This window comes from Thalassophryne amazonica, chromosome 20, assembly GCF_902500255.1.
Source record: "Thalassophryne amazonica chromosome 20, fThaAma1.1, whole genome shotgun sequence".
NCBI classification, from domain to species: Eukaryota; Metazoa; Chordata; class Actinopteri; order Batrachoidiformes; family Batrachoididae; genus Thalassophryne; species Thalassophryne amazonica.
Genome location: NC_047122.1, coordinates 64,970,600 through 64,986,579, shown reverse-complemented (window position 1 = coordinate 64,986,579; position 15,980 = coordinate 64,970,600). Strand labels below are relative to the sequence as shown.

General features: G+C 41.5%; 1 protein-coding gene across 1 annotated transcript in view; it reads right to left on the bottom strand.

The window, feature by feature from the left end:
* The window catches only part of khdrbs3 (KH domain containing, RNA binding, signal transduction associated 3), a 216,221-nt gene that overhangs the window by 34,271 nt on the left and 165,970 nt on the right, over positions 1-15,980 (bottom strand). The window contains exon 4 of the mRNA XM_034160909.1: positions 6,144-6,290. Coding sequence (XP_034016800.1) covers positions 6,144-6,290 — 147 coding nt within the window. The remainder of the gene's footprint in view (positions 1-6,143; positions 6,291-15,980) is intronic.

The following is a 15,980-nucleotide window of genomic DNA, read 5'->3' as shown; positions in this document are numbered from 1 at the left end:
GTTTTATGAACAAATATATTTGTTGTGACAGGAACGGAGTGAGGCGGGGCGCCGGGGCTTCACTGATAATTACTGACGAGATGTAAATCAGCGTTACCCAGAGCATTGGAGAAAATCATACATAATGAATGGAGGAAGAGTAAATAAGCTTCTAGCACGTGGGTGCCAAGTGGATTGGCCCATGTGGAGATTTCTTCAAGCATTACATCTTTCCTGTTATTCCCTTGACTTTACATCCAGGATCACACATTGGTAGTTTCAAGAAGCACCAGACAAAATTACAGTGTCAGTTAGAAAGACACAGCGAGCAAGTTGTTCTTTCTTGTTCCTTATTTACCTCACTGTGGACGGGACGGAAGACGAGTTGGTCGAGATCAACGAGGGTAAAAACAATCCACCTGTTTGTTTTCTTCCCCTATTCACTGGTGGTTTCACTTAATTATGAGATTTTAAGTCAGATCCTAATTGTATATGATTATGGTATATTATTTCAGTAGTTACAATTGTTTAATACAGTAAACTAGTAAGATTCATGGGGGTCTAAGATATAACTCTGATATTGTAAATCATATTTACAGTATGCTAAGATACACTGTCAGCCAGCGCCTTAGAAGTTATGGTTCATTTCTGACCGTGTCTACGACAAAGCCGCGCAACCTTGTCGAATTTTGGAAGAGTGTGACCATGAAGGGTTGGAGATGAAGCAGCATCAGGTGGCTCTCAGTGCAGGAGAGCTAACAGACAGTGCGGACGTGTGTTACCTGCTTAATGACTGTGGTTGGACCAAAAAAAAAAAAAAAAAAAAAAATGAAGAGACACAAATGTGATGATGGCGATCAGATGTTTAAAGTTAAATTGGGTGGAAGTTGGGAGTATCGAAGCATACGAAGCTGTGTAATACCCAAAGCAGCATTGGACCGTAGCACGATATTCTATGTGGTTGCTGTTTGTGACTTCAGGAAATAATCTGCAGGATGTGGTTGGTTGTGTATGAAGATATGGAGGGATTATAGTCCATAGATAACAGTGGTGGGCACAGTTCAGCCAATCCGATAACAGATAATTATCAAAGCTAATGTTTTTGTGAGCGGATTAGCTTTTCAGATAAGTTTTAAAACCATCATCGGACCAATTATCTTCCGATAACTTTCAGCCCGGTAACATTTTTTTGCTGGTAAAGTGAGCAAAGTGAGCAAAAACATTTGTAAACACTAAAATCAAACATTTTAGTCCTTCTGTTGTGTATTTGTGGCAGACTGGCTACCTGTTGCTTGCTGATGATGTCATCATTAAGCGCAAGATGTGATTGGCCGGTCGACGCAGGGAGGATTGTGGGTAATGTAGTTCAGGTTCACTTTGGACGTTACACTGTTACCGTCCGCTCGACACAAACAAAATGGACTAATTTTAACATTATATTATTTTATTTATTTGTGGCTGATGGGATAATTTAATCGCCAAGACTTAGTTGGGGAGAAGAGCTCTCACAGCGCAGCTGTGTACAGAGGGACTTTTCTTCACCATTTAGACACTGTTGTGGATCAAAAAAAAGGATGCTTTATTTCTTCAGATGAACCCCACTAAAACTAACAGGTAAGAATTTATATTTACTATATGTCTTTTATTCTGCCAATCAATGCATTAATGGATGCATTTCCGTTGTTTAAGCCGCAGACATCAAAGCGTGTGAAAAAAGCAGCAGCTTTTTAGTTCGTAAATGACAGTGGATCTACTGTTATACCGAGATAAACTGTGACTTCTAATACTGTGTTTTACTGCTTTTGAAAGATGACAGTGTTTTGGGTTTTTATTTTTTTTATATTCATTTATTTTCATGCGTTCTTGTGTGTTTGTAATCCTTGAATTTACCCAGCAGTGAAAAGTGAAAGTGAAACTGGTTTATCAGAAGCCAACAGTGTAATCTGATGTGCCACGTCCGAATCAATACTAAAAGATATCGGTTATCTGTAATAAAGATACATTTTTTTGCAGTTTATCGGTTTAGCATCATAAAAAATAACTTTTCAGTTACTGGATTAATAGTTATCAAAGCTAACTTTGGTTAGCTGTGCCCATCACTGATAGATGGCTTGGGAACATCTCAGGATCTCCCAGGATGAGTTAGAGGACTTTGCCGATGACACAGAAGTGTGGGATGAGCTACTTGGTCTATCATACTGCCACTGCGACCCAGACTCAAAAAATGAAGAAATTAATGGATGAATGAATTAATTGTCTATTTCTCAACCAGAAGTATGGCTGACTGTAAATCTTGTCAAAATAAGATAATATTGATAAGGTGCCGCCTGCTGTGGTTCGTCAGTAACTACATGTGATCAGGAGAACTGTATATGATTATGGGGTATTAATGAAAAATGATCATTTCTTAATGCTAAGTGATAATCACGTGGTGCTAATATCCATCCATCTTTTGTTAAGGGTCATGTGGGGCCTGGGGGGTGGAGCCTATCCCAGCAGTCACAGGGCATGATGCAGAGTTCACTCTGGACAGGACGGCAGTCTGTCGCAGGACAGGTGCTAATTCACAGTTATGAAACAATAAATCTTTAATTATCATCAATTAATCAGTTAGCGTCAATAATTATGATAAGTCATAATGTGCAGAATGCTGAGTTATAATTATGGGTCACTGGTCATAGCAATTATGACATGCTAAGTTATAATTATAAGAAGCTAAGTCATATTTGGGATTTACTTGTCATAATTACAAATTGTTTAGTCATATTATAGGATGCTTACAATCATATTTTTTGTAATGCTAAGGTATACATGAAAGAATTAAGAATAAATAAGTTCTATATAATCTCTGAGTGCTGGTGCTTATCCTCAGACACTGTGGTGTGAAGCAGAGAACAGTCCCTCACTGGTACCCACTTACAGCTGGGTGACCTGGGACAGTACGGATTAAGTGTCTTGTCCAAGGACCCCGGCAGCATGAAGCACACTCCTGGAATTGAACCTGCTCTATATACACTCAACAAAAATATAAATGCAACACTTTTGGTTTTGCTCCCATTTTGTATGAGATGAACTCAAAGATCTAAAACTTTTTCCACATACACAATATCACCATTTCCCTCAAATATTGTTCACAAACCAGTCTAAATCTGTGATAGTGAGCACTTCTCCTTTGCTGAGATAATCCATCCCACCTCACAGGTGTGCCATATCAAGATGCTGATTACACACCATGATTAGTGCGCAGGTGTGCCTTAGACTGCCCACAATAAAAGGCCACTCTGAAAGGTGCAGTTTTATCACACAGCACAATGCCACAGATGTCGCAAGATTTGAGGGAGTGTGCAATTGGCATGCTGACAGCAGGAATGTCAACCAGAGCTGTTGCTCATGTATTGAATGTTCATTTCTCTACCATAAGCCGTCTCCAAAGGCGTTTCAGAGAATTTGGCAGTACATCCAACCAGCCTCACAACCACAGACCACGTGTAACCACACCAGCCCAGGACCTCCACATCCAGCATGTTCACCTCCAAGATCGTCTGAGACCAGCCACTCGGACAGCTGCTGAAACAATCGGTTTGCATAACCAAAGAATTTCTGCACAAACTGTCAGAAACGTCTCAGGGAAGCTCATCTGCATGCTCGTCGTCCTCATCGGGGTCTCGACCTGACTCCAGTTCGTCGTCGTAACCGACTTGAGTGGGCAAATGCTCACATTCGCTGGTGTTTGGCACATTGGAGAGGTGTTCTCTTCACGGATGAATCCCGGTTCACACTGTTCAGGGCAGATGGCAGACAGCGTGTGTGGTGTCGTGTGAGTGAGCGGTTTTCTGATGTCAATGTTGTGGATCAAGTGGTCCATGGTAGCGGTGGGGTTATGGTATGGGCAGGTGTCTGTTATGGACGAAGTACACAGGTGCATTTTATTGATGGCATTTTGAATGCACAGAGATACCGTGACGAGATCCTGAGGCCCATTGTTGTGCAATACATCCAAGAACATCACCTCATGTTGCAGCAGGATAATGCACGGCCCCATGTTGCAAGGATCTGTACACAATTCTTGGAAGCTGAAAATGTCCCAGTTCTTGCATGGCCGGCATACTCACCGGACATGTCACCCATTGAGCATGTTTGGGATGCTCTGGACCGGCGTATACGACAGCGTGTACCAGTTCCTGCCAATATCCAGCAACTTTCGCACAGCCATTGAAGAGGAGTGGACCAACATTCCACAGGCCACAATTGACAACCTGATCAACTCTATGCGAAGGAGATGTGTTGCACTGCATGAGGCAAATGGTGGTCACACCAGATACTGACTGGTATCCCCCCCCCAATAAAACAAAACTGCACCTTTCAGAGTGGCCTTTTATTGTGGACAGTCTAAGGCACACCTGTGCAGTAATCATGGTGTTTAATCAGCATCTTGATATGGCACACCTGTGAGGTGGGATGGATTATCTCAGCAAAGGAGAAGTGCTCACTATCACAGATTTAGACTGGTTTGTGAACAATATTTGAGGGAAATGGTGATATTGTGTATGTGGAAAAAGTTTTAGATCTTTGAGTTCATCTCATACAAAATGGGAGCAAAACCAAAAGTGTTGCGTTTATATTTTTGTTGAGTGTATTTACAGTCCGCCTTCTAATTTAGACAGACACCTAATTACTGGTGTCAGAGCTTGAGTTTTGTAACTTTTGTGTTATCAGGGTTTTGGTTTGTTTATCCTCTTGTTGGGATTTTTCTGCTTGGGTTTGTCTGTCTCTGTTTCTCTTGTCTCTCTCTGAGTTCTTGGTGATGGGTGTTTCTCTTTCTCTCTCTGGCCACGCCCTGCTTCTGGTGCTTTCCATGTGCACCTGTTCCTGATTTGCTGATTGCCACCTGGGGTTTAATAAGCTCACTGGGTGGTATTGTTTTCCGCCAGTTTGTTGTGCCTTGTGCCTGCATTCCAGCTCTATACCTGTGTTCTTGTTCCTGCCTGCCTCGTAGTGTGTACCTGACCTCCTCCTTGTTGCTTTGACCACGCTACTTTGCCTGATGATTTCTGTACTGCTGCTTTTGTTGGACTGCCTACTCGTGTACCGACCACTGCTTCCTCCTTCAGTAACGCTTACTAAAACTCACAGCTGTCTGCTGGAGCCGTGCATTTGTGTCCTACCATTCCCGAGCATCCCGCCTGTCAACTGCATTAAGAATAATAAACCATAATTACAAGGGCACTTCAAAAGGTTCTTGACCTGACCTGGAAACAAATGTATATTGAGGCTCAAGATGTGACCTTTGACCATGAAAAAGACAAAGCTTGAATATCGGTGGACCTGTGCTTTGAAGTCCAGAGAGACTGTATTGAAAAATAATCCGAGAACATTCTGTGATGTTTTCTGGATTAGGCCAAGAACTTTTTTGAAAGACTGTCATAATCATTTTTGTGACACACTAGTAAGAACGTTTTTGTGCTCAGTCATATTGACAACACATTCATCATAATTCCACAATGCTGAAAAAGTTATCACTGATAATTACTGGACACCACATCAAAATTATGAGTAATTAATTCATAATTATGAGAAACTCCTCATAATCATTACAAGATGGTAAGTCATAATTGTGACATACTTGTCATAATGACAAAATGTTTAGTTATAATTATCGGATACTTAATCTTAATTGCAGGCTAATAAGTCACAATTACAGAACAGCAATTCCTAAGTATGGGATGCTAAATCATAACTACAACACTGGAAGGTTGCCAGTTTAAGTCCAGGCCATCTGGCAGATGATGCCCTCCTCCTGTTCACCCAGTACTAAAAGGGAACCTCAGTGATTTCAGGTGAGCTACATAGTGGCATAAAAAGAACTTGCCCACCCTCATCACGCTATGGACCAGGACACATGGAATGCCAACCAGTGCACAAGCGCAAAATTATCTTTCTTTAGCCGGAATTACAGGACACCAAAACCAAATTATTGGATGATAAATCTTAATTACAAGATGGAAAGTCATAATTATGCACATAATCCTGTTTATCCATAGTCAAATTTACCATACACAAGGAGATCATTGAGGAATGTCAGAAACTACATCAAAACTAATTATGAAATGATTCTTAGAATTACGATGAACCAAATATGTGCTTGTGTGGATGAGGAGACATACTGGTATGAGAAACTTCTTGATCTCTTCCAGAGCGTGACCCATGCGGGCGTAGGCCTCAGCTGGTGGGGCGAAGACCTCAATGAGCACGTGTAAGTCTTCATTCAGGTGATGATATTTGGCCTCGCCGCTCTGTCGTAGCTCTTCTTCCTGTTGGCACCAAGACACGAAGCCAATCATGACTAATCTGTCACAAATGCAACATTTTACATAGAGTACACGCAGTACTGTGCAAATGTTTCAGTCACATTTAATGCATCACAAAAAGCTTTAAAAATGATGACATCCTGACAAATATTCATAAATAAATGAAATGTGCGTGGTGCGCTCCCAGTAGCGCTAACGGTCCGGAGCCAGAAGCTGTTTCGGACCCAAGGACCCCGCCGACACCCCCCAGGTGGCCGCAACAACCGAGTCTGTGAAAGAAGGAACCATTATGTGAGTCCACACTCTACACACAGAACACTTAAAGGTGTACAAACAGCAAACACTTCCTGGCTTGATTGCTGATCAGCTTCCCAACCTGCAGGCATGGAACATCCAGTTCACAAAACTCCACCGCAGTGGAAGCTGATACATGACTAACAAACAGCTCAATACAATAAGGTGTGAGGGACACCACATTTACTGACTGTATAACTGTTAGTCACAAAATCTAACGTACCTCAGGAAGTGTGCTGACGAGCGTGAGACCTCACCCCCTCCTCTTTCACAGACTGTGCATCAAACCTGGACGTTCTCAGCATCCGCTGTTGATGAGATGGCTCCCAAGACGACGATCTCACCCGTCTGGTCACAAGGTCGAGTCTCTGGCAAATACACACTGTGCACTCCAGTCTTAAATGCCAACATGTTCCAATCCATCCAGATGCACCACAGCTGTGAGTCCTGACGAGTCGCAGGTGATCAGGGTGAGGTCCTGACAGCCTCAGCAACACAGCCACTCAGTCCCAAATGCATGCCACCTGGGAGGAAAACCAAAAAACAGAAACAAACCGGCAGCCAGGCCCCCCCCAGCCATATAACAAGTTGTAGGTAATTATTCACCAATGAAGAGGTGATTATGAAAGCTACATTCCACTTCTGCTAATAAGCGCCACTAAATCTACAGACTGTAACTTTTAAAAAAGAACTCCAATCAAGACTGCAAATGTCTTTTTATTTCATTTTTTTTTTTCATATGAAAGGCAGGAAAGTCTTAAATAAAGGGAACATTCCTCTCAGTCTCTGTGTCCTTTATGTCAAAATGTTTTCTACTTGGGTTTTTGTTTCATCAGCACTCGTTTTCCAGCTCTGCAATACCTGTTTTAATGGCTTCAAAGGTTCACTGTGTCCTGAATTCCATGCATCAAAATCAAAATCAAAAAAGATTCCAGTATCACACTCGACAAGATGGAATATTTTGCAAATGGATTCCAGCAGCTGAAAACAACCGTGCCGTCTTTGCAGGAGGTCAGTGAACTCTTCTTCTAGCAGAACTCTGAAAGGTCCCAGTTTGACCTGCAGTAAACCAAGAATCCAGCTCCAAAACAAATTAGGACTTGAGGATACTCAAAACAAGTCGAACAGCCTCGTTCACTCCCAAATCTGAGCGCTGATTCTCAGTTCATCTGCAGGAAGTCGAGCTGGTAAACAGTGACGTGCTGTGCGGCCGTTTACACCGAACACAAGCAGGCCACTGTCATGTTATTGATGGCGCAAAATAGGACAACTGAAACCCCCCGATGTCTTCCACCACATTACACAAAGCAAACAACACGTTTGCATCCCAGTTTCTCTCTCTATCTCTTTTTTATCCCCCCCTAAAAGAAAGAAGGGCCTTCCAATGGCAACAACTTCCTTCTCTCCTCCTTCACAGCACCATATGAGCCTCTGATGTCACCTAATTATAAATAACCTTCTTTTAAAGAGTGGCTGTGGTATGGTAATGATATGTTAATTTCCCCCATAAATCTGTGCTTTACGAGCGGAGGACTCCTCGGCGTATAGCAGCGCCGCTGATGTAGCTGCTGCATATAAGCAGGGCGCCGGAGAGAGGCAACGACTGACAGATCTCTGCTAACTTTCATCTATTTCTTGGTATAGTGAAAATTTAAGCTTAAATCATTACCAGAGGTCTACTTTATAAAATGTGCATCGCATTTGTAGTAAAGGTTGACATAAAGTCAAACAAACTCCTAAAAATGTCAGTGTGGATGACTGAGTCCAAAATGTTGACAAATTTATTTCCAAGTAAATTCTCACATACAAGGAATTTGATCTTGTGTCATTGGTGCATAAACAACAATATTAAAAACAAAAGTGGAAAAATACTTCTTTAAGAAGTAAAGAAGTCAAATAGACAAATAGGCAAAACTATGTACATTATCAAATAAATATAGCACAGTGGAACGGGGCTGTGCAAAGGCATGCAGACGTAGAAACCCTTCAGTGCAGAGATTATTTTTGGCACTTTTTTGACAAGCTGACCTGGGTCTGAGTCCACGTGTGTGCTACCTGTTAGACCTGTCAGACAACCTGTTCTGCACCTGCATCTTTGGACAATACACTTCACTTGAATCATCTCAGTCCTCTCAGGTGTAATTAGGTACCGGCTTTGGCTGGAGACATAACCTACGACTGACTTGTGTCCCAACCAGGGGAAGTCCAAAATTCTCCTCTGGGAACTGGATAACTGGAAATAAATATTACCCCGTTAAACCTCAGGGCATATGTATGGTGTTTTGTTTTCTTTTTTATCACATAATGCATCAACTATTTGGTGGGATAGCATTTCAATTTCAATTCAATTTAAATTTATTTTCATTTATATAGCGCCAAATCACAACAAAGTTGCCTCAAGGCACTTCACACAAGTAAAGGTCTAACTTTATCAACCACCAGAGCAAGAACACAGGCGACAGCGGTAAGAAAAAACTCCATCTGAGGAAGAAACCTCAAGCAGACCAGACTCACAGAGGTAACCCACTGCTTGGGCCATGCTACAGACACAAATTACAAAATTACAAAACAACTCACAAAACAAATATACAGGAAATTTTGCTGTTGCACAGGACAGGAGGGTTTCAGAAAAAGACACCACACCCATCTCTGGATGGAGCCACACCTCAAACAGAGAGAGAGAAAAAAAAAACAGAATCAGGCATCAGAAAGACAACAAATACAGTATAATTTGTCAGTATAATTATACAAATTATTTGTATAATTTGTAATTAAGCAACAAGAAAAACAGAAGAAATACTGACGTGATCGCTGGCTACTAGCCCTAAGCTTCATTAGCCCTGAGCTTCACTAACCCGAAGCTTCACTAACCCTAAACTTCACTAACCCTAAGATTAACTAACCCTAAGCTTCACTAACCCTAAGCTTCACAAGCCCTAAGCTTCACTAACCCAAAGCTTCACAAGCCCTAAGCTTCACTAGCCCTAAGCTTCACTAACCCTAAGCTTCACTAACCCTAAGCTTCACTAGCCCTAAGCTTCACTAGCCCTAAGCTTCACTAACCCTAAGCTTCACTAACCCTAAGCTTCACTAGCCCTAAGCTTCACTAACCCTAAGCTTCACTATCCCTAAGCTTCACTAGCCCTAAGCTTCACTAGCCCTAAGCTTCACTAACCCTAAGCTTCACTAACCCTAAGCTTCTCTAACCCTAAACATCACTAACCCTAAGCTTCACAAGCCCTAAGTTTCACTAACGCTAAGATTCACTAACCCTAAGCTTCTCTAACCCTAAACATCACTAACTCTAAGCTTCACAAGCCCTAAGCTTCACTAACGCTAAGATTCACTAGCCCTACGTTTCACTAGCCGTAAGCTTCACTAGCCCTAAGCTTCTCACACCGCATTGTGTGAGATTAGGACTGCAGGTCCTGTGCCGTATCTTAGCTGATCATAGAACTGAATGCTTCTGGTAAGAGACCTTTAGATGTTGCACCTACTGGAGCCATTCTCCCAGTCTGGATGTCACAACCATGAGGGTTGCTATTACCACTTATTTGGTTGTTCTTCCTTCAGCCTCTGGTGAGTCTCAATCTTCTCGTGGTCTTGCTTTTTGAAGGTGCTACAACTTGGAATGGGCACATTTACCACAACTGCCCTTTTCTGCACCTTGTTAACCAGCAACATGTCTGGTTGGTTGGTCAGCGCCTGTTTGTGTGTCTGAATCCTGTAGTACTGCAGCACCTTTGCTCAAGCTCTGTCCACTTTTAGTTCTAATTCAGGTGTTTAACAAAAATATCCTACTAACCATTTAGGAATGATCACCATTTGTGTACATAATCCAACTCAATGATAAGATGATTGTGGTCACACATTTGAATTCCTGATATTGACATATAAACATTGTGAGAATCTTCCCAAAATGTAACTATGTGATGACAGTTTTAGTGCACAATAATTCTGAATCCATCAGAGTGTAACGCATCATCACCCTCTCTACTTTTAAGATTAGGCTTAAAACTTTCCTTTTTGCTAAAGCTTATAGTTAGGGCTGGATCAGGTGACCCTGAACCATCCCTTAGTTATGCTGCTATAGACGTAGACTGCTGGGGAGTTCCCATGATGCACTGTTTCTTTCTCTTTTTGCTCTGTATGCACCACTCTGCATTTAATCATTAGTGATCGATCTCTGCTCCCCTCCACAGCATGTCTTTTTCCTGGTTCTCTCCCTCAGCCCCAACCAGTCCCAGCAGAAGACTGCCCCTCCCTGAGCCTGGTTCTGCTGGAGGTCTCTTCCTGTTAAAAGCGAGTTTTTCCTTCCCACTGTCGCCAAGTGCTTGCTCACAGGGGGGTCGTTTTGACCGTTGGGGTTTTACATAATTATTGTATGGCCTTGCCTTACAATATAAAGCGCCTTGGGGCAACTGTTTGTTGTGATTTGGTGCTATATAAAAAAAAAATTGATTGATTGATTGATCATCAGCATTCAGTCATCAACATCAAACATTATTACATCATTTTCCTGTCTGTCGTTTAGTTTGTGGAGACAATGAATTTTTAGAAACTGTTTGGAATTGTGCTCCCATTTGGGAGAAAACAGTTACAGAATCTGCTGCTGGGATTAATGAAGAGTAAAATGTTGGTGGATTGACAATTTATCCAAACTTGTTGGGATCCACATGTGCACTGTGCTTCAGCTGAGGCTGTCGGCGTTTCACAGCCTCCGTTCACGTGAACGCACAACTGCTTTTACTCCTCTCTCATGTGAACGTATACCTGCTTTGATTACTACTTTAAAATCAAGTGACTGTTACATTAAATCAGAATTTTACGCTATTACTCTATATAAACCAATGAAATGGTGTGTTTAACCAACATTTCATAAACCAAAAATAAAACAAAAAACAGTCTGAGTGATGGTTTGTTTGATGTTCTCCATCGCGGGAATGAGGGATACTAAGTGGTGCCATGTGGGCCACATAAGGCCCAGTCTGCTTTGTCTGGACATGGTTTTTCAGGGCGTCCGGACTTAAACTTTGAAGGAAAAATTGGGTGCATGCCCACCCTGAACTATGTCACTGGTGATTGGTGGGATTCTAACAATAATTCTGCACAATACGTTTTTGTGATAACCTAATGTTTCTTTGCACTTGTGCGGTTATTGGTGTGGATCCTGAAGGTGAAACTTCACTAACTTCACTTCCTCTCCCTCACATATTGCAATGAATTATCATGATTCAGAAACATACCGTCGCTAAACCACCAAGACGTTGACAAAATGTACAATCCATCATCATGCTATGAAATGACTCACCCAGATAGCAGAAATTTGATTAGAAATCAGCGTGCTGTGTGATGTACCATGACGTGGTGCCTGACATCAGCAAGGCATCAACAGGATGTACCAAGTCTTCGATCAGCCAGCGGTTTTGTGCACATCATGATGAAGACTGTGAGCAACGCATGTGTTCAGTGTATTTTGAGAGCGCTTTTGAATTATTATTTGTGTGTGTGTGTGTGTGTTGTTTGCATTCTAATAGCAATAGGTCTACTTGTGCACTGATCCAGTGGATCCATGCGATGACGTCTGATGACTGGACCTGGTTTATGTGTAACGTGTTGGGAGTTTGTTTTTTTTTTTTTCAACTTTGGAATAAAAACCTGTCAAATCTTTGTGACTGCTCTTAAATAACCCTGGTCAAATATTTCTATTTTTTTACTTTTGACTGCCCCCAGTTACTTGATCCACATTGGGTTTTGGCATAAGTTTCCTGCTGAATGCAGTTTTGATACCATTCCTGTTCTCCACAGAGAAACAAGCCCACAGTTCCTGGTGTTCCCAAGCAGTTTCCCAGTCGAGTATTAATCAGGACCTGGTTCTGCTTCACTTCTGAGAGCTGACAGGATCAGATGTTCACCGGGTGGTGCGGCTGTGAAAGTGACATAAATCACCTAAAGTACAGATATTCAGTGTACGTCAGTAAGTCCAAAAAAGAGAAGCCTTCACATATCCTTCTTTTCCATTCTTCCTACTTATTCAGTCCACGGAGTGCACAGACTCTCAGAAACATATTCAGTGACTCTGTCATGTGGCGACACCCCACCAAGCCCTAATAACAGCCTTTGTGATGTGGTACCCCCCTACAGCAGTGAAGCAGCCCGTGGTGTTATCTAACAGCGGTCTATTTCTCATATCTATTAGCAACATCGTTCTCCTGTTTGTACTTTTCTCTATAAATCTGCTTGTAAAAAGCTTTTCACCCAGAAAACATGAGGCCAGACGACAAAGGACAGAGGAGATGTTGCAGACGGAGGTAAGAGGTAAAACATAATGACCACCTGAAGCATCCTCAAACAGACATTTAATATTTCAAAGCTGATGTTTGAAGTTGGACCGACTTTTATTATTGTGTCATATTGGCTTGTGACGAATAATCGTCACAGTAACTTTAAAGAACAAAGGCCAATGTTTGGTTTGATATTTGCAAATAATGTGAACATCATCCAGATGCACAAGTAATTCCATTTGATAAATGTCTTCATTGAAAAGATGAGTTAAACTCTTACTCATCTTACTTGCAATAGTAGTTAAGCTACTATTACTGCTTTATAGTTTCCTTTACAAACATCTTTTACTGCTGTATGTTTCTGGATAAACATCTTCATTCCCTTAAGTTTAGTTCAGCAGCCTCAAACTTATACCTTTTGGGGAACGGGACCCTGGTTCAAATTACAGGGGAATAATCAGAGGGATGACCCCCAAATTAAGTCGTCATTTTATTTCTATAGCACATTTAAAGACAAAATGAGTTGACCCAAAGTGATTAAATATAAATAAATAAACAGAATACAAATAAAATACATTTGACATACGTTAAGTTGAAAATATGTAACAAACTAGAAATAGATAAAGTGCAAGCTGGCTAAGGCAAAAGAAATAGGATGAAAACCATAAATATATGTATAAAAACAAATAATAATAGAATAAAATGAAATAAAATGTAAATAAGAGGGGTGGACTTGACAACACCAGATAAAAACTCAGAATGAGCTCAAAGCAAGAGAGAAAAGAGGAGTCTTCAAGTTGGATTTAAAACAATCTATGGTGGGATTGTTTAGGACTTGGACACCTCCTTCCCCCAAAAACGTGTTGAGTGTTCAAATCATTTATGTACCCCTCTTGGCTGTAGTTGCAAATAGGACAAAATACCCACCATAGTCATGCCTGGAAGAGTCTTATAATGGAATAGAATAGAATAGATAATTTAATATAAGCTGCTACCTAGTTTTTCTTACAAATTTCTCTTACCTTCAGAGGTTCTGAATGACTTTACAGATGAATACGACCGTTACTTTGTTTCTCACTTTGCCTTAAGTTACAGTTTAACTGCCTAACGTCACCCAGATAAAGCTAACATTTGGCATACCTGATGTGGACATGTGGCATATTTGTCTGTGCGTGATCCAGCATGCAGGGGTTCCCTGTGTGGAGGACTCCAGCAGCTGGAGAAGGACACAGGGATGCCCAAGTTTCACCTGACCATGACAGGTAGAAGGCTGTCATTAAAGACGTTGGCAAAGTTTGTCATCTGCCTGAGTGGTTGCCATCCAGGACCAGGGTGACTCGATGGTGTGGTGGTTGTGACCACAGTACCAACTCGTGTTCCCAAAGTTTCTTGATTTGATTTAAGCTGACTATCATTAAGTGACACAGACACACACACACACACACACACACACACACACACACACACACACACACACACACACACACACACACACACACACACACACACACACACACACGCGCGCACATTGAGGAATGAGAAAAAACAAATTAATCCAAAGCTTTTGAAGCACAGTTCTGGATGTCAAGCCCCTTATTTGGAGACAAGTCAAAAAGAATCAAGGAAGCACGAGGACCTATACAGTCCATTTTTCATTTTACAACATCAGTAGTTCAGGATCACAACTGATGCACTGATGGAGATGAAGGCATCAGACAGGAGTGTTAAAGAACAGCGCGCTCCATCACCATGACCTGAAAGACTGCAGACCACAGACAGAGCTAATCCTCTAAAATCAACTTAAACATAATTTATAGTTGAGCAATCTGATTGGATTGATGATTGGATTAAAAATGTGTTCATTTTTATCGTTACTGTAACTTGTAATAGTCAGAATATATGTTGTTATTAAGTGATGTCTGCATAAAATTACACAGCGGTAACTCACATCATAATGAGGTTTATTTCAGGTTTAAAAGCCTCCAGCTGTGTTTGGTTTCAGATTTTTTTTTTTTTTTTTTTTTTTTTTTTTTTTGTCTGGATTCACGTCTGGTACTCAGTATCATTCATAAAAAAAAAAAAAAATATTTTCTACAAGAGTGTTTGGCTTTTTGGTGGAATATATTTGCAAATTCAAGATCCACAGCTACCTAAAAGCTACCAAAGAAGCAGGTTGATGTCTGACATGGTAATTACTCACCACGCCCCTCCAGTAAATATTCCACTTTAGTTGTCTGGGTTTCATAAGCAACGTCTGCATGCTTTTGGGTGCTGCAACTGAGTCGAGGAGGCTCTGAAAGCACTCAGCGGATGCTAATGTTTGCCTGTTTTATATAAAGTGTCGGTTATGTGGCCCCCGTCACCTATGACTGAATAAAACTGTCGTGAATGTTGAATTTGCTGAAGGCAGACCTCAAAAGAAGGGGCTGTATGATTCAGAATGGGTGGCATGGTGCCTCGCTGGTTGGCACTGTTGCCTCATGGCAAGAAGGTCACTCTTCTTAACCTGATTCATTACACGTCTCTCTTCTTTCAACATTCCGTTGGGACAGCACGCTGGTTGCGTCACAGCCAGATGGTCCTAGGTTCACTTCTAACCTGTAGCCTTTCTGGATGGAGTTTGCATGTTCTTCACGTGTTTGCGTAGGTTCCCTCCAGGTGCTCCGGCTTCCTCCCACATCCAAAGACATGCAGGTTATGTGGACTGGTGACTCTAAATTGGCTTTAGGTGTGTGTGAATGTATTTTTGTGTCTATATGTGGTCCTGTGACAGACTGGCGTACACCCCTGTGACCACACACTGGAAAATGAATGAGCAGTGTTGCCACAGTTACTTTGAAAAGTTACTTTATTAGTTAGTTTTTTAGTTATTTTATACGGTTACTTTATTAGCAGCTGCCAAGAACTTGTAACTAAGTAATGTAACTAATGAGGTAACTAGTAATCTAAATTGGTTAATCAGCACGTGGGTGCGTGCCTGTGTGCCTGTGTGTGTGTGTGTGTGTGTGTGTGTGTGTGTGTGTGTGTGTGTGTGTGTGTGTGTGTGTGTGTGTGTGTGTGTGTGTGTGTGTGTGTGTTTTGTTGCTACTGTGGGCACACGGACGTAGCTTGACTT